This window comes from Sphaerodactylus townsendi, linkage group LG10 (genome assembly GCF_021028975.2).
Source record: "Sphaerodactylus townsendi isolate TG3544 linkage group LG10, MPM_Stown_v2.3, whole genome shotgun sequence".
NCBI classification, from domain to species: Eukaryota; Metazoa; Chordata; class Lepidosauria; order Squamata; family Sphaerodactylidae; genus Sphaerodactylus; species Sphaerodactylus townsendi.
In genome coordinates, this window is record NC_059434.1 from 67,642,747 (window position 1) to 67,669,228 (window position 26,482).

Consider the following 26,482-nt stretch of genomic DNA (forward strand, 5'->3'; position numbering starts at 1 on the left):
TCCAAACAAAAACTTTGCTACGTCTTACTTTGGGGGGATGCCTTATATTTCACACTTTAGCAAAACCTCTACTACGTGTTATTTTCCGGGGATGTCTTATATTCGGGGAAACGGTATGCAGAGCCAGGCAATAACAAACTCATATCTTTATTGTGCCTTGAAAACCTCCATGAGCGGTCACCATAGGTTGGCTGTGACTTGATGGCACTTTCCATCACCAGTTATTACAAGCATCTATTTGGTATTTTTGATGGCATAATTACCAATGACTGATACTCGATGCACTCTGACCCAGAAGATACCTGCACTGTCTGTTCTGGGTACATTATGAACTTTCTGTTGTGTTTATGTATTGTGCCACCTAGTGTTTTTTCAGACCACTTCCAAGCAAAGCATTGCAGCACAATTTTTGAAAAGGTTTAGGTTTTTATCATTTGTTCAGCAAAGGATTATGTGCTTCCTCTCTTCTATATTGAGGCAAACTCTCCAGAATATAACACTATTGCTATTGAAAAGAGATTCATGGGAATGTAGCAGAGTTAAATGCTATGGGGAACACATTTAATCACTGCAAGTCAATATGACATAAGAGTTGGTCTTGAACGGGAAAGACTTGGGTTCAAATCACTCCAATTTACAATTCACTTTTGGGCCAGTTTTGTTTTCTTAGCTGAACCTTAAAATGAGATGGCTGCAAAAATTATAGCCTGAATGCCATGGAGAACGGGCAGGATATTAATATAAACAACAACAACAAAAAGCAGTGTAGAAAGTATTACTTTTTCATGGACTTGGTTGTACATAAGAATTGCATAAATAAAATACCATTGTTTCCAGTTCTGTGTGGTCTTGCTGATCAGTCTTATTTAGCTTCAAATTACAGGGAGAAGTGATTGAGAAACCACTTGAAGATGGCTATGGGAACTAGAAATAAATAACAAAGTCAAAAAGGTTTGAGTTAGATGAGGCCAGACGAGTTTTCTTGTGTCCTAGTAGATACTTCACAGCCATGGTAAATGTTCAAACTAATCTTTTATGACGCATAAAACTGAACAAAAAGAAAAATGGGGAGACCTCTGACTAAAGCCATTACTACACTAGCAATAATATTGGAGAGCCAGGAACGAGGGTCAGCTTTAGTAATGAATCACTAGGCCCAGCATTAACTCCCCTTGCACTATAGTTCCCCTATGAACTTGGGGATAGTACAAGTACAAACACCTTTATTGACATAAAATTAAAATATACATGTAGGCAGAAAGATCTGCAGGATAAAACTAATAGAATTAAAATGGATGATATAAAAAGTTAAAATTAGTGGTTATATTATATCATTCACTTTTTAAAAATTAATATTTAATCATGAACTTGGGGCTAGCTGCAGTTAGTGTGAAAAAAATTGGGGAAAGATCCACGAGATGCTAGAATTCAATAGGTCTAGCACTGATACGATTTAATTAAGCAAACAAATAGCTGGGGTGGGGGATGTTCATACTGCATCTGAGGACAATCCTGGTCACTGGAAAAAGTGTGAGCGTGTTCCGGGGAAGGGGTTGCTTTGCGGGGGTCCAGGGCAAATATCAACCCGGCTGAAGTGGCTTGCGACTTGTTGCCCAAGAAATGTTCCGCGTTGGGAAAAAAAAAGGCGGTAAGGAACAGGTCCTCCTGGCCTCGTTCAGCAAAAGCTGCCCACCCACGTCTTCTCTCTGCATCCTCCATTTCCCAAGGAAAAGGCCGTTGATCAGCAACTGCCTGGGCACGGGAACGCAATGGGCGCCTCCAAGGTGAGTGCTGCTGCTGCTGCTGCTGCTGCTGGAAACTCGCCTCTGCAAGCAGGGGAGAGGCGTCCAGACGAGACTCAGCTCGGCCTTTGCCTCCACTGAGTTACGATTGGCTTTCCTTCTTTTATTGCCCTCACCTGGTACTCAGCCGCATCTTCCGGCTTCCTTTTGCTGAGCAGGGCTCATTTCCCTCCTGGTCTTTGCATCTTTTAGTGCCTCAAGCGGAACTGTTTGGAACTGAATACCTTAACACATCTTGGTCCGGTTTACGTGTGTTTAGAAGGTGTTTTTTTAAAAAAAAATACTCAAGAGACTCAAGAGATACTCATGAGTATCGTGCTATTTAATTTAGTTGAGTATAGTACTATTTAACTTAGTGGGATTTAGTAATCACGCATCCTTTGGGCTTATTAATATGCAGACTAGGAACACGGTAAAGGTGATCTTAGCATGGCTCCCTTTCCAGAGGATCCTGAGTGTCATCACGATCAAAACTGTACCTATTTAACTTACTGCTTTCCCACCAGGAGTTTCTGGAAGGGCTCTTTGTTTAGTAAATGAAAGATGTTGCATACTGTATTGATCAGTTTTGTACCTTGGAAATAAGGGATGCTTAGAAAACGTTCATTGGTTTGGATGCATTGGGTGGCAAGAAATTAATCAGAAAGTATCTACCACAGTGTCTCCTGTTTTGCTCTGGCTGTTAATTCAGAGTACCTATAAATGTTATATATATATATATATGAAGGATTAGAATCCATTCAGGTGCAAGTAACAATACAGGCATGATGTCATACGTATTATGGCCCCAAAGCAAATTTACTCAGTGAGACTAGTTTTTCAGAGCAATGGTCAAACACACCTGGTGTTTCCAAAATGTGAGCACACCCCTCAATTCACCCCCTGACAAAACCACTCAGGCCACATTTTCCTTTTATTCTGTTCTTAGAGCCAGCGTGGTGTAGCGGTTAAGAGCAGGTGCACTCTAATCTGGATAACCGAGTTTGATTCCCTGCTCTGCCACTTGAGCTGTGGAGGCTTATCTGGTGAACCAGATTAGCTTGTGCACTCCAACACATGCCTGACAGTTCTTCGGAGCTCTCTCAGCCCCACACACCTCGCAGGGTGTTTGTTGTGGGGGGAGGGAGATTGTAGGCCCCTTTAAGTCTCCTTACAGTTGAGGAAGGGGGGATATAAATCCATCTCTCCATCATCATCATCATCTTCTTCTTCTTCTTCTTCTTCTTCTTCTTCTTCTTCTTCTTCTTCTTCTTCTTCTTCTTCTTCTTCTTCTTCTTCTTCTTCTTCTTCGTCTGTGTGCAAAGCAAGTGATTGGCCACTGAGCTGCAGCCCCTCCCTAAGGATTTGTTACTCGCATGGCTAAACAAAACCATCTACTCTTCAACAGAGAATATATATATATGTGCTTTCCACTAAGGCAATGAAAAAAGATTACAGCTCAGCAAGGCAACTTTGCTTATGTTGCACAATTTTAATACATTAATTTAATAAGTTGTTGCATATGTTTGACAAGTGTTAACAATATGGAAAAAACAGAAATACAGAAATTATCAGCAGAGTGAGAATACAAAAATGTTAATGTAGGAATGCTCCTGAAAGTCACAGGCCATGCTCTCAGATGTGTACGTGGTTTCTGCATGTAGTAAGGCCAATGAGTTTTGTATTTTGACTCACATCCTCAGATAGGCACTGTTTTACTGCACTATTTTATTGATCATCATAACAAAGAGTTTGGTTTGTTTATAGCCGATCCTGTTACCTCCTTAATTCATATCTTTGCAGATACTTCAAATTACTTTTTTTGCTTTTTTAACATATTGAATTATCAATCCAATCCTAAGCATTATACACTTCTAAGCCCATTGATGTCAATCAGCGTAGCAGGAAGAAACTCTGCCTAGGGTTCCACTGTATATCTTTCAAGAACATTCACAGACATTCATGAAAACAGAAGCCAATGCCTCCAACATACAAAACTGCCATATTATGTAACATAATTGGTCCACTCAGTTCAGTACTGCTTTTTCTGATTAGTAGTGGCTGTCGGGTCTTTTGTGCACTTAATTTGGAGAAAAGATCCAATTTAATCTCATCTTTGATATTCAACTGAAAAATATATTTACTTCCAAATCTCATTTCCTCCTTTTGTTACTCCTCTGCTCACACATCAGGCAGGCCTTCGGACTTTCTGTATCACTATTTTTTCAATAATCCAATTAGTTATTGGCACTTTTTAAAAAAGGTGTTTTAATTATTTGGAAAAATGCTCTAAGGAGGCTCTTCGTGTCAGAAGAGCCAGCCAATCATTGCTGTACAGAGCCTGCTTCTAATGGAAAATGACGAAAGTAGCTTCTTCTGAACTTGATTGCAGAAGTCGGTTGACCAACATGAAGTCATTCTGGTTTCCCAACAGCTTGATCACCATAATTATGTATGTCTGTAAACAGTAGCAGGATTGTAGCATAGTGTACCACCACTCCCCAAATAGTCCTGATGCCAAGAAATGCTGCTGATGGAATCTATTCTATTATTTAGATGTGGGGAACACTTTGTCTTTCTTTGGTCAACCCAAAGTTGACTGAGGCAATCTGCAATGAGAGATCAGGTGAATCTGCTGCACACTGATGTTTCAGAATGCGTGTGATTGGCTGGTTTTACATTTTTGCTTCCAGCCACTCATGAGCATATTGACACCTGGGCCCAAATTGTTTGTTCCTGGATAGTTGCTGTCGAACTCGGAATTCAGAGACAGTTGAACCAAAAGCAACTTGAACTCTCTCAGGTGTATCAAGCACTGTTCTGACCTGAATAGTCAGTTTGCCTTCATGTATAATCAGAACTTGGGGAAATGGCCTAGATCAGATAACAACTGCTGAAGCAGAAACAAAGATAATTGAATTGTTATTATATTTACTTCTTATATTTATATTTCATCTTCGCACTACTGAGCTCAAGGTGGTATACATGGAATTTCCCTTCAGGCACTGATCAGACCCCAACCAACTTAACTCCAGCAAGCAAGCCTGCTTCATTATGTGCTCTCCTGATCTCTTTTAGGAAAGAACTCATATTAATTTTAAGAAATCCTGATGCTGATGGGGAGGATATCTGAATCACATAAGGCATCTGAAAGGCCAGCTTGTTAACTAGAAAGTATTATGTTTAAATCATAGGTTAAGAAGTTTGTCAAAGAAGGTGATGGCAGGAAAGAGAGGAGTCAGAATTGTCAACAAAAATGTTAAATAAAGTGAGCCCGGCGCCTCTGAAACTGCAGGTATTTATTGCCAAGTCTTTTTTTTTTTTTACTATTTTGGTAGTTTAGTCGTTAAAAGGAAAAAAAGAAAATAGCTATGGAGAAGTTCAAATCTCACCAAAGCCACTGTCCCCTCACTGTCCTCTCTGACTGAAATAAGGTTAAAGCACTCACTGCCATATGTTATGGAGCTTTCAATGGTTCAGTGGGGTAGGTCCACAGGATATCTGAGCAACACTGAACAGGAAACAACCACGATGGAACAGCATTAGATCTTTAAAATGAATTAATTTAATTTAATCAAATACAAAAGCAGAGCAAGAGAACGTGGTAGTTATCATTGTTCTTAATCTTCCCTCAAATGCTCTCCCAAACAATTTGGTCTCACACAACTCCCTGAAGGATGTGATGATACGTGGAGGCCTTCCTGATATCAGAAAGCTGTCTTATAGATGTGGCGAAGCAAATAGATACGGGTCTAACTTGCCTAAGTGTGAATTCATTAGTGACACTTTGTTTGAACTAGGAATTTACTGATTCACATCTTATGTTCTTAAATACTAAACCGTTCCAGCTCCTGTCTCATTTTTTGGGCAATGTAAGTGGGAGAAAGGAAGCAGGGCTGAAAGTAACTTACATCTCTTATCAGTACCAACTGTCATGATGAGCTTCAAATAGGTTTGACGTATTCAATACTAGCTAATACTGACTTACGTCTCTGAAGAGAAGGTTCTCCTCATACACACACCATTAAAGCAATTATTTGTTTAGAAAAACTTTCTCTGCTTCTATGAGGAACAGAAAGCTTTCTTTGTTGTGGTTGTTAAATGAACTCAGAAGGATCTTTGGGAATTTGCGTGCAAAGGATATATGAAGCCCTGTTTATGGGGTTTTTTGGTCAACATAACCTGAAATATATCTGATTATTGAATAGAATAGAATAGAATAGAATAGAATCTTTATTGCCAAGTGTGATCGGACACACAAGGAATTTGTCTCCGGTGCATATGCTCTCAATGTACATAAAAGAAAATACATTTGTCAAGAATCATAGAGTACAACACTTAATGATTGTCATATAGATCTAATAAGCAATCAGGAAACAATCAATAGTAACGAAACCATAAAATGTAAAATCATAAAATAAAATGAAATGTCAACACAGGCTATAGTCATACAGTCATAAGTGGGAGGAGATGGGTAATAGGAATGATGAAAAAAGTAGTGCAGTAATTATATAATAAATATATAATAAATAGTTTAACATTATCGAGGAAATTATTTGTTTAACAGAGTGATGGCATTCGGGAAAAAACTGTTCTTATGTCTAGTTGTCTTGGTGTGCAGTGCTCTGTAGCGACGTTTAGAGGGTAAGAGTTGAAACAGTTTATGACCAGGATGCGAGGGGTCAGTAAATATTTTCACAGCCCTTTTTTTGACCCGTGCAGTATACAGGTCCTCAATGGAAGGCAGGTTAGCAGCAATTGTTTTTTCCGCAGTTCTGATTATTCTCTGAAGTCTGTGTCGATCTTGTTGGGTTGCAGAACCAAACCACACAGTTATAGAGGTGCAGATGACAGACTCAATGATTCCTCTGTAGAACTGTATCAGCATCTCCTTGGGCAATTTGAGCTTCCTGAGTTGGCGCAGAAAGAACATTCTTTGTTGTGCTTTTTTGATGACATTTTTGATGTTAGGTGACCATTTTAGGTCATGAGATATGATGGAGCCTAGAAATTTAAAGGTCTCTACTGTTGATACTGTGTTGTCTAGTATTGTGAGAGGAGGTAGGATGGGAGGGTTTCTCCTGAAATCTACCACCATTTCTACGGTTTTAAGTGTGTTCAGTTCTAGATTGTTCCAGTGGCACCACGAGGCTAGTTGTTCAACCTCCCGTCTGTATGCGGTTTCATCGTTGGTTTGAATGAGACCAATCACTGTTGTATCATCTGCAAACTTCAGTATTTTAACAGATGGATCGTTTGAGATGCAGTCATTGGTATACAGAGAGAAGAGAAGTGGTGAAAGTACACAGCCTTGGGGGGCCCCTGTGCTCATTTTACAGGTGTCTGATGTAATTTTTCCTAGCCTCACCTGCTGTTTCCTATCTGTTAGGAAGCTTGTGATCCACTTACAAATATGCTCAGGTACTGCTAGCTGATTTAGTTTGGTTAGAAGAATGTCCGGTATGATAGTATTGAATGCTGAACTAAAGTCAACAAAGAGGACCCTTGCATAGGTCTTTGGCGATTCAAGATGCTGTAGGATATAGTGCAAAGCCATATTAACAGCATCATCTGTGTATCTATTTACTCGGTATGCAAATTGCAAGGGTCCAACAGTGGATCCGTGATGGTTTTCAAATGGTACATCACTAGCCTTTCAAAAGTTTTCATAACTACAGATGTTAGAGCAACTGGTCTGTAGTCGTTCAGTTCCTTGATGGAAGGCTTCTTCGGCACTGGGACGATAGTGGAGTGTTTGAAGCAGGAAGGAACATAGCACATCTCTAGTGATTTGTTGAAGATTTGGGTGAAGATGGGGGCCAATTGGACAGCACAGACTTTTAAGCAAGAAGGTGTTATCTTGTCTGGGCCTGGTGCTTTTCCAGGCTTCTGTCTGTGAAATAGATCTTGCACTTCCTTTTCTGAGATCACCAGGGGTTGTAAACCCAATGAAATGGGTGCAGTTGTAGGAAGTTTGGCTATTGTTGGTGCATCTGAAATAGAGGTTGTGGAGAAAGGTGACTGTAGATTATTTTCAAACCTACAGTAGAACACATTCAGGTCATCTGCCAATTGCTGATTTCCTTCAGCTTGGGAAGGTGGTTTGCTGTAACCGGTGATATTTTTGAGAGTTTTCCACGTGTTTGCTGTTTCGTTTGGTGAAAACTGATTTTTTAGCTTTTCAGAGTAGTTTCTTTTTGCTGCTCTGATCTCCTTTGTTAATACATTTCTGGCCTGATTATACAGCATTCCTTCCTTAATTTATAGTCAGCCTTTCTCGCTGAAACTCAAGGCAGATTATACAGTTTAAAACAATGCAATAAGAGCAATATAAAACGTTCAACCAGCAGTGAATAAAACCGGGTTACAAGATTAGAGAATGTTGTGTTACAAGAAGCATAGGACATACAATATAACATAGTAAGTCATATAAATAGCACAACACAGCCAAATTACCATGGAGTGTAATATATACAAGAAACAAAGCTATAACTGTTTGTATTTCTCAGTTGTTCAACAACTTTAATCCCTGTTATAAAAATGGCTAATTGCTCGTAACATCCCATTGAATTCAGATTGATCTGCTTCCTAGTATGCTAAGGACTAAGGTATCTTTAGAGGAGTCTATGCATTAACATAGTTTTGCATCTGTCTTTGTTTTGGTGTAGAGGTCCAGTATTGCTGATGTCATAGCAGTCTATGGTCGTTTACAAGGAGAAGATTCATCTGCCTTTGAGTTTCACGATGAAGACTCTCTGCCTGATTGGAAGGTATCTGAGAAAAAGAGGAAAAACTGTGGTTGTCCTCCAAAAGGCATTTTAGCCAGTACAGTCACAAACGGTACGTTAGAAGTAAGGAATCCTGAGGCAAGAACCAAGAAAAGCACCCTTGAATTTGCTATTTTGTGAATATTAACTTTCTCTTTCTTGAGCTAATATTTGAAAATAACCACCATTCTAGAATATAAAACACATCCTATTTAGACTATAAATCTGCTTATCTTTAGCTGTGGAATGTCTGCCAATTTTATTGAAAATATGTTTTTGAACAGAAATATTTGGGAAGAGCTGGAACATTTTGTTCTAGTGTACCCTTGCTCACAGCTGTACTTTTTCAGATTTGTGTTTACTTGTTATTCATTTTGAAAAGGGTCTCCATTTCAATTCCCTTGCACCCACCCAGTGCTTAGTGGAGGGGCAGTTTGCATGTGGAAATGCCAGATACTGTAGCTTAGGGTTGAATGAGACGAGACAGGCCCCTTCCGCACATCCAGAATAATGCACTTTCAATCCACTTTCACAATTGTTTGCAAGTGGATTTTGCTATTCTGCACAGCTGCAAAGTGCATTGAAATTGGCTTGAAAGTGCATTATTCTGGATGTGTGGAAGGGGCCGCAGTATCAGACCTGTGTTCAGAATTACCAAGTGTTTTTCTTATAAAACCACAAACACACGAGGGTCTGATTCAGGTAAAGATTGTGGAGGGGGAAGGGTTTAACTCCTGCTCTCCACCCCCCACCTTGGTGATAACCAGCTCTATGTTTCTTGTCTCTGTAGCACTGCTATTTCTCTGCTGGGGAAATAGGGGTGAAATGGCAGTTCCATGAAGCGATGTGGGGGGGGGGGGGGAGCTAGAGTAACCCTCTTTCCGCTCCACCAGATTTCTTATAGGATTTGGGCCCCCATGAAGCTGCTGTTTTACAAATTAAGATGTGTTAACCTCAGAACAAAACTCCCAGTATCTCACTTAGTTTGACTTTCAGTGCTGAAACACACACACTAAAACAAGCAATTAAATAGAAATAAAATAGAGAAGTAATAGGAAAGTTTTAACAATATTTCTGATAAGTATTTATTTAGATCATTATTTCCAGCTGTTTCTCTCCAATGAAGACTCAGAGCAGCTAGCAATATTGTTAACTCCTCCTCTTCCATTTTATCCTTACCACAACTCTGTGAAGTAGCTTATGTTATGAGTGTGTTACTGGTTCCGGTGACCCAGCAAGTTTCCATGGCAGAACTCAGATTTGAACTAGGGTCTCCCAGATCCTAATCCGACACTAACCACTGTACCATGTTGGCTGAAAGACATTTGAGCAAGCTTATCTCAAAGACTGTTTCACAGTACCAATAGATTATTACAAAAAAGAAAATTATCTTACACAATAAGGGGGGGAACCAGTTGTGTGGTATAGTGGCTAATAGTGGTAGAATTTACTGTGGTGAATTGGCTTTGTTTCCCTGCTCCTCCACATGAAGCCTGCTGGGTGACGCTGGGCCAGTCACAGTTCCCTTAGAACTCTTTCAGCCCGATATATCTCACAAGGTGTCTGTTGTGGGGGGGGAGGGGGGAAAGGAAGGCGGTTGTACGTCACTTTGGGCCTTCTTAACAGCTAGAGAAACGTGGGGTACAAAAACCAACTCTTCTTCTGCATTTAGACATCAAAAATTGGCATGAACAAAGTTTATTGCCATTTGGACATCTCAGCAAATTGGTGCTGGATTAAAAGCTCCTATTTTTGGTCAAAGTGCATGAGAGGAGAAGGAAGAAGGGAAAGTACAGTCCCAACATTAAACCAGTTTGCCACAAACTCTGGCTTAAATTTAAACTTCAGTTTATTTGTGACATCTGAACAATGCCTAAGCAGGAAAGCTCATTTGTGTTAATGAAGCTCTGTAGCTTGAATATTCTCCCATCAAAATTAGGCATTGGTATCAATGAAGTCCTAGAGTCTTTGGCAATATGCTTACACAAACACAGATTAGAGACTGTGGGACTATTGAAAGTGTTTTATTAAAATTGTTTACAAAGAATCAAGCCAATGTTGCTAGTGGATCTTCCAGAAGGATCCTTCTCTGGCCAAGTGACGAGGGAAGGCCTCTGGAAGTGTTTGTTCATAACTCACGTGATGTCTTCAAAGATGTCAGATGAATGCATTGGCCTAATAACCTATCCCTACCCCCTTTCTCTTCCTTGGGCAACAGCAATTAACCAACCAAGTTTAGGCTTCATCACCTGCTTTCTTTTGGTCAGTAAGCTTGCAAGGAAGAACTAATTGAGCAACAAACAGCAAACATGACCACACCCTTTCCCCATTAATTAGAGCAACTTGACTGCCAAGATGGTGCCTCGTGATTTCAAGCAGTTCAGTGTACAACCTGCCCCAAGGTGAAAGATCTGAATTTCTTTCACGGGACAGGTATGTTTAAAGCCTAGCCCACAGGTTAATGAGAGAACTTGAGGACAATAAGGCCTTAATGTATTGCCGAAGTCTTTCACGGCCAGATTCAACTGGTTGCTGTGGGTTTTTTGGCCACACAGCCTGGAAAATCCACAACAACCAATAAGGTTTTAGTTTTCTTCACTTCTGTCACCATCAGTAAACAACACAAACAGTTGTATTATGGCTCTGAAACAGAACGTTATGGTGGGTGAAGACCTCGTACTGAAATGTCTCTGAACCCTGTTTAGATTTTAGTTGCATTGGCCTGGAGTCTGCATCCCGCAGCTTGCTTGCAAATGAGTACATACCGGTAGTCAAAATGACTAGCAATCTACTTGCTGGTGCAGATTGCAGAAAACCGTGCCATTGGCTGACATCCATGAAGTAAAGAAGCAACATCTCAGAAACCTTTAAAATCCCCTTGCAACCACGTTTATTCTTTCTAGCACTCTTGATTAACAACTCCCCCCCCCCATCCTAGTGTCTTTTCCAGATTTGTCAATGTTTCATATACACTGACAAATGTGAAAAACATCAGGATAGACTTACCTATTGTTATTTCTGTTGTTCTTCCAGTGACAGCAGCAGCACTGACCTGGGCTGTGGTCTGGTCTATTGCACAACATGAGACTCTTCCCGGTGAGAATCTCTTTGGACTTTTGGTCCTTTTCTTTTCTGCTGTACTTGGTGGTAAAATCGTTGGGCAGATTAAATTACCCGGCATGCCTCCATTCCCACGTCTTTTTGGTGAGTGTTTTTTTCACTGTTTATCAGTATGTACACTTGATTTGCTGAAGCTATAATGTCTGGTAGGGTGGGATCCCGCCTGAAGCATTTGTGTGTGGAGGGGAGGTATTTTTCACTTGTTCTTCATGAGCATAATTGTGTGTGGGGGGGGCGGGTTGTGGGCTGGCATGGGTGAGGCAGGGAAGATTCACTTCCACAAGCTATTGTGGGTTTCCCAGGCTGTGGGGTTTGGTAGTTTTTGCTCCCAACATTTCATCCAAATCTAAGGCTGGCATCTTCAGAGGCATGTCATGGTTACCAGAGCACGGCCGCATGGCCCAGGAAACCAACAACAGCCAGTGGTCTCCAACCGTGAAAGCCTTCAACGATACATTGCACTTCCACAGTTGAAATCCTTCCGACAGCAGGAATTTGCAGTAGCCAAGGTCTACTAGTATGGATCCACGTTGCTAGAAGAATTTTCCATTGTGAGTCACTCCATGGTCCTGTTTTTGAAAGCTTCTAGAATGTTTCAGATTGTGTTCTGAGTCCGAGGAATTTATTTGTCCCAATCTTTTCATTTTACAGGGGGACAGTAGGAACATGCATGGCCTCAGTCGAGCTCCTGAGTTATAACAGCATTTGGGAACCACTTCTTGCACTCTTTTTATTATTATTATTATTATTATTATTATTATTATTATTATTATTATTATTATTATTATTATTATTATTATTATTATTATTATTATATTTATTTATTTATTTTATTGGCATTATAAAAATAATCTTATATTTTGTGCATCATTTCTTTGTGTCTACTTGAGACAGTTATTTACTATTCAGCGCATTTATATGCCGCCTTCCTCTTTAAAAATGGGGAACAATTAAAAAATGCAGAAAAGAATTTTTGAGCTAAACATCTAGGGTGGGAAATCAATCAAAACGACCTTTTGCCATTTGAAGAAAAGTCTTCAACTGGTGCCGCAGCAAGGGGATGACTCAGAGGATGGGGGAAAGAATTCCAGAGAGCCAAGACAGCTGCTGAGAAGACCTCGGCACAGTTCCAACTAGATCAACCTCTGCCATTAGTGTCCATGCAGTAGCATCTCCTTGGCTGACCTTAGAGCAGTGATGGCGAACCTATGGCACTCCAGATGTTCATGGACTGCAATTCCCATCAGCCCCTGCCAGCATGGTCAATTGACCATGCTGGCAGGGGCTGATGGGAATTGTAGTTCTTGAACATCTGGAGTGCCATAGGTTCGCCACCATGGCCTTAGAGCATGGGCAGGTAGGCAGAGGCAGTCTTTGAACCCAAGTTCTGTAGAGCTTTGAAAGCCCAGAGACAAAGGCTCTTGGGGACTGAAAATGGCAATTGGGAAGATTATTCATAACTTCATTGTGATGCTAGGAGGTGGCGGGGGGAGGTGACAAGGACATAAGATTGAATGGCAGAGAAGTTCAGGAAATAGGGTGGTCCTGGTGTCTATGAGTCTGAACACTGATTATTCTACTGACTTGATCCACTGATTTTTTTCCAGTTTTGTTCTCATTATTACAATTCCTTTCAGTCAAGCTTTTGGTGCAGATTGGGGGTTTGGTACAGATTGGGGTGTGCATGTGGTTTCACACTGAATTTAACACCACCTGACTTCACATTTTGCCTCCGTTTGTGATCTCAACAGCCAATAACATGTCTTTCTCCGTTCCTTTTTAGGAATGCTTTTTGCTGGGTTTCTCATCAGAAACATCCCATACACCAGTGACTTAGTCAGGATCAATGTAAAATGGTCAGCAAATCTGAGGAATATGGCTCTCTCCATTATCTTGGCCCTTGCTGGGCTTGGCCTTGAACCAGAGGTGCAGTATCAACTTCACATTTTGCCTCCCTGCTCATTAGCTCTGAGCCAGAAGCCTGTGCTAGTTCAGGCTCTGTGGATTAAGCCGGCATCTCTCTGCGAGGCTCAGTTAACTCTTCCTCAGATAAGCTGTCAGCTACAGCAGGAGGGGCCATGACATGTATGCTCCATGCGAAGGAGACCACAAGTGCGTAAATGGCCTTTGATAGAGAAGAAAGTCAGGTTCAATTCATTGTACTGGCTGTAACTCCATTCCTTAGTGACACGGGCTACCCATGTAACTTTCCCAAAGAGCAGGTAATGCCCCCATCCATGGCTGTGTTGGATCCAGAAAATGGCAGGGGAGGGAGGCTGAAACCTATTTTTCCCCACACCATGATCCCAGTCCAACTTACAATCCTGCACACTTGAAAATTAGTTCTTTCACAACTGACTGTTTCAGTAAAAGCCAGGAAAACCCTTACAAGTCATAAAATATAGTATGACCCACTATTAGAAAACTAGCCTGCTCTCGTGTGGGTGAGGAAAGCTGTTCAATAGGCATACCCACAGGCAAGGCAGGGATTTCTGCCTACAAAGGAAATGTCTCAGGATCACCAAAAAAAAATGATTTTATACATTTATGATTTTATACATTTATGAAAAGAATAAGGGAACAAAAACCTCACTCTGATGAGGACTAAACATTCTCTAGATGGAATATTGAGAGCACTAGCGTGTCTGTTAAAGGAGAGGAGAGGTGGGCACTTAGCCTGCTCAAGCCCCCAAAAGTTTACAAAAGCCTCAAGCTTGGGGGGGGGGGATTTATCCACGCTCCCCCACCATGTGATTCTTTATGGGCCCTGTGCTTATGCTACTAATTTCTCCATGTTTTTATCTTTCAGGCTCTGAATAAGTTAAAATTTGTCTGTTTCCGGCTAACCTTTGGGCCCTGTTTAACTGAAGCATGTGCGGCAGCTATCGCATCCCATTTTATCATGCGCTTGCCATGGGCATGGGGATTTATGTTAGGGTAAGAGGTGACACTGGTTCTTCCTGCCAACTATTTCTTCTAGCATCATTTACAGCCCCAGGCAAATTCCAGAGGCTTCAACATATAGTGCCTTCCTCTTTAGATTTGCGGTGGGGGTGTGTGTGTTTCAAGTATTCATAATAATCAGGAGGGAAGATGGAATGATATAGTCTGCTCTTGTCAGATCTTGGAAACTGAGCAGGGTCAGTACTTGCACGGAAGACCACCAAGGAAGGCTCTGCAGAGGAAGGCAATGATGACACCTACCCATGCTTCTCACTTGCCTTGAAACCACCATAAGTCTGTTCCAACTTGACAGCACTCATGTACATATCCATAATAATCAAGCACATGGAAGCACCAACTTGTGTGCCTGGGTGCAATCAGAATATTTGTCGATATCCTTGAACCAACTCGGAGAACGAAACTGCTCAGAATGGTTCATAGAATGTTGCCTGATGAATGGCAATGCAATGAAGTCACAGCCGCTCCCCTCTTTTTTTACTGCTTGGATAACAGAATTATCCAGAGCGAAAAAGGGGGGGGGGGAGACATTTCACTGTTCATAAATGAATTCCTGTTCTTCTCTTTTTACACCCAGTGTACTATTAGATTTGTTCTAGGTGCTGTTTCTCCTGCCGTTGTTGTCCTGTCGATGCTGATGTTGCAAGCACAAGGATACGGGGTTGAAAAGGGCATCCCCACCTTACTAATAGCAGCTGGCAGTTTGGATGATATTGTGGCCATCACAGGCTTTAATATCTTCTTGGGCATGGCCTTCTCCAAAGGTAGCTTGGCTGTGTGTTGTCAAAGGCTTTCACTGCTATATTAACTGTCTGTTGTGGGTTTTCCAGGCTATGTGGAGGTGGTCTGGTGGTTTTAGCTTCAAATCAGAGGTGGGATCCAGCAGGTTCTCACAGGTTCCCGAGAGTAGGTTACTAATTATTTGTGTGTGCCGAGAGGGGGTTACTAATTGGTGATTTTGCCACGTGATTTTTGCCTTAATTACTCCCCTCCTCTCAGCAGTAGCGCGCAGAACTTGAAGCAGTCTAGCAGGAGGTGCACCGGCGTGCGTGGCAGCCTGCGCCTGCGTGCATTCGTTTCCTGCCCAAGGACCAGCACAGCAGCTGTGTCCTTGCCACAGCCCTGCCCAGAAATGCCCCATCCCTGGATTGCCTGGTCACGCCCCTGTCGTGCCCCGCTCAGCCCCATTGGCGCTACGCCACAGTTTGAATCCCACCACCACAGTCCAAGGATCTGCACTATGTCTCTGAAGTTACGTAGCTGTGGTAATCATTTTGTGACATCCATTTTGTTGCTGCACCCACCATGCCATGTCAGAATTCCAAATGTTTCCACAGGCTCAAAACATTTGGGGAGTAGAGGCTCATGGGACAGAAGTGACCAGGCTCTTGGGAGTTGGTTCTGCCTTGCCTTCGGGATTGGATTTCATGCTGTTTTGATTTCTAGTCCTATGTCTTATCTTTTGCAAACCACACAGCACCCAAGTTAGCCAATATTTGGTCCATTTGCTCTGGCAATAGTCTGCCTGTTTTTATGAGTCACTAGCAAAGATGCTTTATGAAAGTCCATTTGAAATCTTGTCCTGTTGTGTTCCACCTTTCATAGGCTCCACCTTTTTCAGTCTACTCTACGGTGTGCTACAGGTTGTGATTGGTGCCACGGCTGGGGGCGTTCTGGGACTTTTCATTTGTTATTTTCCAAGTCAAGATCAGGTAAACAAAAAATAAAGCTGTTCAACATTATCAATGTAGATTTCTTGAAGCAGTAGTGGAAAATTCCTGAAAATGGAAACTCTAGTCCAGAATCTTGTCGAGAGAATGGCAAATGTTCAGCGCTGCTGTTTCAAAAACAGTAACCCAACCTCCGTCTTTTTTCATCAGTAAGAGTCATTTGGGAAGATCTTGGCATTACGGCTTAGGGCTTTCTGTTCCCACTCAAAATAAAGGCCATTTTAAATGTAGAAAACACAGTTTTCTGTTTCAGTGGATTTCTCCTGCTGCAAAGTGATCATGGCTGATCAATCCACCCTTTTGCACACCCATCACTTCCTTATTCTGTCTGTGCAGGGAGGAACTGCTGTTATGTGGGCAAGGAAAGCCAGCAGGAGCAAGGAACCCACTTTACAGCAGGAGAAATCCATCGCCTTTGTTTTGAATGGGAACAGTGTCCAGTGTGTAACAGACTTCCCTCTGTGATACACCTCTAAAGATGCCAGCCACAGATGCAGGCGAAACGTTAGGAACAAGATCCACCCAACCACGGCTACACAGCCCGGAAAACCCACCACAACCAGTATGTTTGAATTGACTTTAAATTGTATATGGTTTTATGACATTTTGATGGGATTAAATGTATGGAAGCTGCTCTGAGTCCAGCCTTTCCTGGGAAAGGGCAGGCATCAAGTTTAATGAAATCTCAGAAGCTAACCATGGTTGTACAGTGGGCGGCTACCAAATAAGACCTGGGTTGCTATGCAGAGGAAGACACCGGCAAACCACCTTTGCTCGTCTCCTGCCTTGAAAACCCCATGAGGGATTGCAACTTGGCCGCACTTAATTATTATTAGATGTTTTCCTGCAGTTCCATCATTTTGGTGTATCTTTTCTAGTGATAAACACTGTTTTTAATAACCTTTGCCATTTTCTTCCATCAACCTAGGCATTTCTTGCTTGGAAGAGAGCATACTTTGTGATGGGCCTAGCTGTGTTTTCTGTTTTGGTCAGCAAATATTTGGGCTTTCCTGGATCTGGAGGGCTCTGTACGATTGTCTTATCAATTCTGGGTGGTTTGGCATGGTCAGAGGAGAAGGTGAGTGTTCACTGAACAGCTGTAAGTCACCTCGATTCCAACTTGTGCGACAATTGCTACAGTTACTGGTTATTCTTGGCTCAGGTTAGATTGTTGCCCTGAACAAGACATCTGTGCATGGAAGCGCACTACTGGACGTGCAGCCGATTGACGGTTACTTCTGCATCATGATATTCATTCAGTTAATTGACTGGATGTATCTCATGATGTGGCTGAAGAGGCATACCCCTCTTTGAAGTCAGAAGGTATTGCATATAAAGTGAATGGCATCAGTGAGGGCTAGTGAGAGCAAGCAGCAAGTTGAGCCAATAAATGAATATATTCAATATGTATCAATATTTGGATTTTTAATAGTTCTAGTTTCAGCTCAGTTATTGTGCCCGGTACTGGTACGAAATTTTGTAAGCAATATGCCTTGTCTAAGGTAGAAATTCCAGCTGTGTTATAATGGTGTCTTTTGGCCTTGACATCTCTGAAATAAGATATTACCCTGGTAAATAATGGCTGCAACCCACTTTAAAGTTTATTGTAAACAAATGAATAACTTGATTGAGCTAATGAAAGTTGGATGCCTCAGAATTGAGGGCATGTACATTTGCCCCTTTCCTTCAGCACAAAGGCCTGCGCTGGTGTGGACAAGACCCAAACAATTCTTGTAATGTTGTTCATTTTTGTTCTGCAGAAAGAGGTGCAAGAAATTATTGCAGCTGCCTGGGAGCTTTTCCAGCCTTTTCTTTTTTCCTTAATTGGAGCTGAAATATCTATTGTTTCTATTAGCGCTAAAACCTTTGGTAAGCCTACTTGGAAGGTCAGTAGCACTGAGTGAATCTGTGGCTTGCTTACTTTGGAAGGGTACAAATTAAGAATTTTCTTTCCTCCCAAGCTGAAACAGTGGGACCCTGGGGGTGGAGGCTAAAGTTCATATTCCCTCTACTTTTCAGGTGAATCTGACATACATACTTTTCAGTTAGGTGAGGCTGACATACATAGAATATCACAATGTGCTTTTGTCATAGACAGTCTAGACCTGTGAAAGATACATGCAGTGGTGGGATTCAGCAGGTTTGCACCACTTTGGCAGAACCAGTTGTTAAAATGGTGCTTGTAAACAACCAGTTGTTAAATTATTTGAATCCCACCACTGGATACATGAATGTCACCCTCAGTGGTCTGCAACCTGTGGCTCTCCAGGTGTTCATGGACTACAAATCCCATCAGCCCCTGCCAGCATGGCCAATTGGGATTTGTAGTCCATGAACAGCTGGAGAGCCACAGGTTGCAGACCCCCTTGGGCCACTCCCTCCTGTCCTGCTTTAAAGTAAACAAAGTTAGGATAAAGGTACAAGTGGACCTGGAATTTCAGCTTCTGTGGATGAATGCCTAACTCTGGTCAAAATATCTTTTTTCTTTTTCTTTTGCAAAAAGAGATGCAAACATAGTTAACATTTCAAGATGCTCATAGTATGTTGAACAATATCTGGCCAGCTCTCCTGAGCAGTATTGTTCTGTCTCAGGCATTTGATAAGGTCAAGTTTAGGGGCCACGGTTCCATAATGGTTAATAAGTACATTTCTCTGCTTCAGGGCTTTGCTTGGCCACAATGAGTGCTGCGTTACTAGCCCGGATGATTGCTGCTTTCTTGGTTGTGTCTTGTGCTGGTTTTAATTGCAAGGAGAAGCTGTTTATTGCGTTGGCGTGGATCCCCAAAGCAACTGTCCAGGTAAAGTACGCTTTATTAGCAGACCTGTGTTTCCTGCAAACCTACCTGTATACCATAATGTGACATGGAAAGATAACACTTACCATGTTTCCCCGAAAATAAGACCCTACCCCAAAAATAGGCCCTATCATGATTCTTCAGGATTTTTGGAGGAGGCTTAAAATATAAGTCCTACTCCAAAAATAAGCCCTACCGGTCACTACAGATCAGGATGGTGTGATCCAGCAGGGTGCTCCCTGCCAATGAGGATACAGTTTGCATCACACGTGTCGGGGAAGCAACAGGGTTGCTGAGAGCCGGCCTTAATGAACTGTTAAGGAACCATATTTCCCCGAAAATACGCCCTACCCCGAAAATAAGCCCTAATGCATCTTTTGGTGCAAAATTTAATATAAGACCCTGTCTTATTTTCAGGGAAACATGGTAGACACTTGCAAGAAACAGGAGAACACAGAATGTTACCTCGCAGTGTACTCATTTCTTCCTGTATCACAGGTTTCTTCCTTCTTTTCTTTACTGCTTATCTTTCATCAGTATTCTTCACCAAACAGTAGAAGTACCAACATAATGATCCCGATCTACCAATGCCTTCTTCCTCCTTCCTCCCATAAAAAATCTGTTGATTCCTTTAACCATGTAATGGAATTATACTTGTAATAATGCCAATTGGAGTCTTTTGTATACAAGATTTGCAAACACTCTTTTACATATGAGCAAAGTTATAGTTCTTCATGAACATGAAGGGAAATTGGAGTCCCCTGTCATTTATTTAGACAACTTATGAGCCTACCTTTGTCCCCAACGTGGGGATCAAAGAAAGGTAACAATCAATAAACTGAGATATAATAAACTAAAAATAAAATTCTACCCATAGTATGCCCTATGTAAAGCCTTTTGAAAGAGCTGAGACTTAATAGCTTTCTAAAAACAAGGAAAAGGGGCTTTCCTCACATTCTTGAGAAGATCATTCTGCAGAATTGGAAGCACTACAGAAGAATGGGATGTTGCCATCCATACCTGTGTTCACAAAAGAATGGAAAGCAGAGATTGATCAAAGGAACAACGTTGTCCCACAAGTTCCTAGAGGCAGATGTTCCTTCACTTAGGGAAAGGGTGGATCTCAAAAAGATTCCAAAGATCCTGAGCTTGCCAAAGAAAGACTCATGGCACCAACAACTGGGCAATGTCACCTGAACCCAAACAACAGCCTTACGAACGAGCATCACCTCTATCCAATCAGGATTCAGTTTCAGCTGGTTCTCCCTCAACTACTTGACCACAGTGGTCAGGACAAACATAGGTGACTCTGGAAGACCATTCAAAGAAATATATAGCTGGATCTTGCTTAAATACTAAATAGAATGGAAGACAACACTGAATTCTGGCGAGCTCCTCAGAATAAACCTCAGCTTACAGATTCTTCCTTGCCCGTCGCCATTTTTGGAACATGGCTCAATCAACTGCTTCAGAGCAGTACCTTTAATTCCTGCTGCTGAACCACACTACCATAAAGCATGATCCACTGCATGTCAAAAGGTTTCAGAGAAATTCAGCAGAGGGGCATGCCTCTGAAGGCACACGTGCCATCCACCAACACTACTAGGATAGTCTGTGTCTCAAACCAGGATAAAAACCAGATTGAAAAGGATGAAAGGCAGGTGAGGTCAGGCTGTGCCTCAGTGGAAGGACCTCTGCTTTGCATTGAGAAGGTCCCGGGTTCAATCCCCAGCACCTCCATTTCAAAGGACCAGGCTGTGAGTGATGTGAAAGGCCTCAGACGGAGACCCTGCCGCTCTGAGCAGACAGTACTGACCTTAATGGATGAACGGTCAGATTCAGTGTAAGACAGCTTCATGTCCCAGGCTTCATCCAGGCGCACCTGGAGTTGCTATGTTACTGCTCGCTTAATCATTTTCCTGAGAAATAGTAAATGTGGGAATGAGCCTATAATTAGACAAGATGTTTCTCTACAGAGCGCTCTTCCAAAAGTGGGCAAATCACTGCCTCGTATGGAGGCTTTGGAAAACCCCCTTCAAAAGATGAAATTTCTTTTAATACCTCTTGGCAACGTTTCAGAAGCCAAGAGGGACAAGGGTCTACGCTACAGGTGATAGCTTTCCCAGACCTTTGTCAACCTCGTACAACAATATGAAACTTAAATGATCCATTAATGACCAAGAGTACTCCAGACACGTCAGTGTTTGTATGCGTGCGTTGCCAAGTCGCAACTGACTTATGGTGACCCCAGCAAGGGGCTTTCAAGAAGTGAGAAGGAGAGGTGGTTTGTCATCACTTTCCTCTGTAAAATCTTCCTTAGTAGTCTCCCGTTCAAGTACCGACCCTACTTCGCTTCCAAAATCTGACAAGATTGGCCTATCAGCACAGGTGTCAAACTCATGGCCCTCCAGATGTTATGGACTACAGTTCCCATCATTCCCTGCCCAGGGGATGATGGGAACTGTAGTCCATAACATCTGGAGGGCCACAAGTTTGACACCTATGGATAGTATTCTGCATGTTCTTCCTCTGACAAGTCTACTCACTGCCAAAAAAAATCATTTAAAATTATTTTAAAAATTAGAGAATGCTTTCTGTCTGGCTTAATTCAGTGTCTCTAGAAAACTACTTAGGTACCATCCTTATGGAAAGAAACTTGGTACACTGCTGGGGAAGATGGCCTCTCTGAATGTTTTTCTGTGTGCTTCTTGTTTGTCAAGCATGATATGTGGCGCAAATTAAAGAAGACATTCTTGACTAATCTATTGTTATGGTTAACCAAATAAACCATTTTCTAAGTCTGTAGGAAGCACTGAAATGTCGACTGGTACAAAGAGGTTCTGTTATGCTCATGGAAATCCTTTCTGTTAGCAGACATCATCACTGGATCCCAGCTGCAGGGGGGTTGTCTGCTACCGTGTTCAAGCTTTGAAGAATGAGGTGTTTGTCCTTGTTTGTCCTCTGGGCAGCAACAAGAAGTTGCACTTCAAATTAAAATTAAATATCTCTTTCCTTCACTTGTAGGCTGCAATTGGCTCTGTTGCCTTAGACGCGGTACGAGGTGGTCCTGATCTACAGCTAGAGGAATATGGCCTGAATATCCTGACAATAGCCTTCTTGGCAATCCTGATCACAGCTCCAACTGGAGCTATACTGATTGGCCTGTTGGGCCCCAGACTTCTCCAGAAGACCAGTCTAGACCATGGAGATGATTACAGACCCAAAAAAGAAAGACCTGTGGAAACCTCTAGTCCAACATAGGGACTCATTCATGAATGGTGTAAAGATCACTCAGTTGTTTTTCCAGGCTAAGGAATCATAGTGGCCTGCAGAAGCCTAAATTCCTAATTGATGTATTGCAGCAGCTACAAGAATAGAAACCCAAATGCACGAAGAAAAATCTGATTACATTGTACCAGTATCTAGGCTTTTCTTAATCCTCGGCACTAGAGGTTTGGAAGGAAACTGGTCACAAGCAAAATGTATACAATGGCCAGGATTCTGATTGCTGAAGTACATCAGTGGCCCGAGTTAGAATCATCAGTACAAGTAGGAGAAAAGGGAGCAGTCAAGATGGCTCTTAAAGAGGTAAATGGAGATGAATAAGAAGGTCTTGGTTCAGGACAAAGCCCAAGACTGGTAATGGGTGAGTGAGATCAGCAGATAAAAGCCCCACTTGGTTAAATTAGTTTCATCAGGCAAAGGTGGTATGTGTTGTTTAGGGATGTAAAGAATCTTTAGAACAATCCTGCACCCAGGAGACTGGCATTTCCCTCCCTCCCCTCGCTTCTTTCAAACAGAGCAGACATCGAGCTTCTCCCTGTAAGAAAGAATTATAATGGTGAAACAATCAGATATGGATCTTACATGTGGCACGGAAAAGTTTCTCATACCGTCTGTGCTGGTTCTGTATATCTTACTGTTCTCACATTACCAAAATTCATATAAGCAGACATATACCTCCTGTTTCCCTACACGTTACCAAACACGATCAGGGGAAAGTAGCATCAGAGGTCTGGCCCCATTTCTCAGCCATTAATCCATCATATGGGGGGAGAGGGTTGCTGCAGTACATTCAAATCTCATGTTGATCTGTCTGTCTTAATTTTAAGAGAGTGGTTCTGTGCTGTCAAATAACACTTTCACCAGTACTCCAAGGATGTGTGCTGCAGTAATACCAGCTCTGTGAAAAGCACAAGATCTTAATGGATATGATCCATAAAGAGTTGAATAATCCCATGTTTTCATTTCCTGAACCAAAAGGATGAGCAAATATTACAGCTGAGTGATTCTGAAACTATCCTTTAAAGGGACACACAAGAGCACACCACATTGCTAACCAATGATTTTAAGGAGAATATTTTAAACTACAGGAATGAGAAAGTCTTTTTTTATCTAACTTTTACATTTGCCCACAACACCAATATCTACTATGATTGTTGCCTTAGAATATATCTATTTGGAGGTGCTAGAAGTTGGGAAAGGAGCACAGTTGGTGCTAAAAAAACAACTCTTTGCGTTTCTTTTCTGAAATATTTCACCAGAGGGAGCAAAAAGCTCAGATATGGATTATTTTACTCAGTTTTGGTTGTAACAGTTTAATTTCCCCTGAACATTAAAATGTGATTTATTTTAGTAGATTTTTTTTTTAAAAAAATGGAACCAATTTTCAATCAGGGGCAAAAGTCTATGACTCTTGCGACTCCAGTCCTTGTACAACAGAGTCATGTTTTCACACCATACAGAGGGTGAACTCTGAGCCACACAGAAAACACCACATCATTCTAGCTCAATAGATTTATTCAGAATCGTTTCCTGATAGTTAAAATTGCACTCCTTTGCTCTATTTACCATTTTCAAATTATTATTATTTTTAAATACCAACTATTTTCCCAGGTACCAATTGCATTTTTCCCTTTTATTTTTACTATTTGATGTTGAAACTATAAAAAGAAAGATACATAGATCTGTTTTTATAAAACTCTCAAGGTAGTATATTGTGAGTATCCAAACTACACCAAAGATGACATCCTGGTTCCAAAGCACTTTTTTTCTCTCTTGAGCCAAAATTGCTTCCTCACTGCATAAGTTGGTACAAGGAGAGGACTGTACGTATATGTGTAATACATGCATATATGCTTACATAGTGTCAATCCCCAGATCTGTAGACTAATAACAGACTCTGGATATCAAAATCGGAAGCCTTTATTGACAGACATAGACTTGTGCAGTTGCAAAAAAAAAAAAAGGCCTAGTGTGGTGTCTATACTATTTATAGCATTGCCTGGCATGCAACTAAGGAGCCAGGCAGGAGGACTGGACAAAGTTTATCTACAGTGCTTCCTAAATTCTGTATAAATGTGTATACCTTGTATTTGGTGGTGATTTTTATGTGATAAGAAGTGCCTAAGACAGTTCCCTTATCTGGACCAACTTTTATTGAGAATGAAAGAGGAAAGTGTCCAAGTCATGCATTTCTTCAGGTTGGATATTCCAGAAGATGAAAAGATGGTGTGGTTCAGGTACTGGCCTATATCCAGTTATGCATTCTTTCCATTCCCAAGATGGCAAGAATGAATTGGAGTCAAGCCTTAATTGGTTCCAAAGGCCTCCCAAGAATAAATAAAAAAATGTAGCTAACAAGCAAAAAATCTGGAATAATCTTCTGGCTGACAGGCACCATGGCAGAAAGGAGAGGACTGTGCATATATGTGTACAGTCCTTGACCAATTTGGTAAGTGCTGGATAATTCCTGTGGATGCTGTTGTGCAAAGCAAAACCCAAAAAAACCCTCCTGTGTAACATCACAGCTGAGAGGGGGGCGTTCATATTTAAGTGTTCTGAAGATCTGAAATACTTGGGTTTCTAGGCAGAGCTGTGCAACATTGGGTTGAACTGACACTTGGAAGATGTCAAACGTGCATATGTTGCTCATTGTTTTGACAATTGGCTCGATAAAACTCACATACTGTTGTCCATCAGTTGTCTCCTTCTGGGCTCCCTTACTTCAACAGAATTTTTCCTTCCTGTGTATAACTAGAGCAATTCGGCAAGTCCATAAAATCATTAGAGACAAGCCCCAGTGGGCTCTATGGTAGTAAACAATATAGAAGATGTGGAAATTACTTATCAGAAGCCAGGCTTGATTGTGCAATTTTTCACAAGAAGCCAAGAACTGACAAGTCATATCTAGCTATCGCTTAGCACAATTCAGTTGTCTTGGAAAAACCCAAAACACGCAAGCAAATATATATTCCCACGTTACTAAAGTGATGGATGGAAAAGGAGACCAGATACTGCAGTCTTCACAAACAAACCTCTCTGATAGAAATGAAGTAATCAGAAAAGCTGGTAGCTTTGATAGAACTCTTGGTCCCATCTACAATGAGTACACTTGTGTGTGTGAGGTGCTGTCAAATTGCAGCCAACTTATCTCAACTAAGTATAGTTTTCAAGGCAAGAGACCTTCAGAGGTGGCTTGCCATTGCCTTCCTATATTTATTTATTTATTTATTTATTTATTTTATTGGATTTTTATACCGCCCCATCCCCGAAGGGGTGTCCAACTCTGATGCCCCAGATGTTCATGGATTACGATTCCCATCAGCCATTCCCATCAGGGACTGATGGGATGACATCAGATGACACCTTGGACAAAGGTGCTTGTTATCAGAATCATGCTTATATGAACATCTGGGCGCCAGAGTTGGACACCCCTGCTATAGAATCACAGAGTCATACAGTTGCAAGAGGCTACAACTCCTTGCCATGCAAGAATACACAATCAAAGCACTCCTGACAGAAGTGCATAATAACCCTGGTATTCCTTGGAGGTCTCCCATCCAAATATTAACCAGGGCCAACCCTGCTTAGCTTCTGAGATCTCATGAGATCAGGCTAGCCTGGGCAGTCCAGATCAACGTAGCGAGCAGGTTTAGGGGCAGGAAAATGGAGAAAATTCACTTCGGAATGTGCTAGATGACACCTTGGACAAAGGTGCTTGTTATCAGAATCATGCTTATATACTATTTATGTTAGCTGTCTCGCTCTAGAACAGCTACTTTTGAGTGGGCGGGTTTGATGACAGCATTGAAGCAGTTGATAATTTCCACAGCACAGAGACAAGAATGATACTGTAAGAAATGCAGGTGGCGTGTGTGTGTGTGTGTCTGCCTATTATCAACATGATAGCTGAACTACTTTTGACTGACAGATTATATGTATCTGTAAAGATTACTTTGAAGTTTGTGACTTGTGTAGGCAAGGCGAGTGGTGTTTATTCATATTCAACATGTTCTGGAGAACAGTGACTTCCTCAGTCATACTAT

At 41.6% G+C, this 26,482-nt stretch overlaps 1 protein-coding gene across 1 annotated transcript; it reads left to right on the top strand.

Moving 5' to 3' along the window:
• The first annotated feature begins 1,551 nt into the window (after positions 1 to 1,551).
• Positions 1,552 to 25,127, top strand: LOC125440100 (sodium/hydrogen exchanger 9B2-like). The gene is made up of 12 exons (XM_048509672.1): positions 1,552 to 1,784; positions 4,976 to 5,076; positions 8,450 to 8,621; positions 11,582 to 11,752; positions 13,452 to 13,594; positions 14,478 to 14,605; positions 15,218 to 15,393; positions 16,235 to 16,341; positions 17,288 to 17,437; positions 18,120 to 18,228; positions 19,021 to 19,157; positions 22,179 to 25,127. Exons 2-12 carry the CDS (start codon positions 5,038 to 5,040, stop codon positions 22,413 to 22,415), a joined length of 1,569 nt encoding a protein of 522 aa, XP_048365629.1. The 5' UTR covers positions 1,552 to 1,784; positions 4,976 to 5,037; the 3' UTR covers positions 22,416 to 25,127.
• Positions 25,128 to 26,482: the final 1,355 nt, after the last annotated feature.

Bases quoted from the DNA above. Each gene is read 5' to 3' on its own strand.
- LOC125440100 (XM_048509672.1), top strand. From the start codon at position 5,038: ATGTTAAATAAAGTGAGCCCGGCGCCTCTGAAACTGCAG. The intron at 16,342-17,287 runs GTAAACAAAAAA...CCATCAACCTAG, and splicing joins ATTTTCCAAGTCAAGATCAG to GCATTTCTTGCTTGGAAGAG. The intron at 18,229-19,020 runs GTAAGCCTACTT...TCTCTGCTTCAG, and splicing joins TATTAGCGCTAAAACCTTTG to GGCTTTGCTTGGCCACAATG.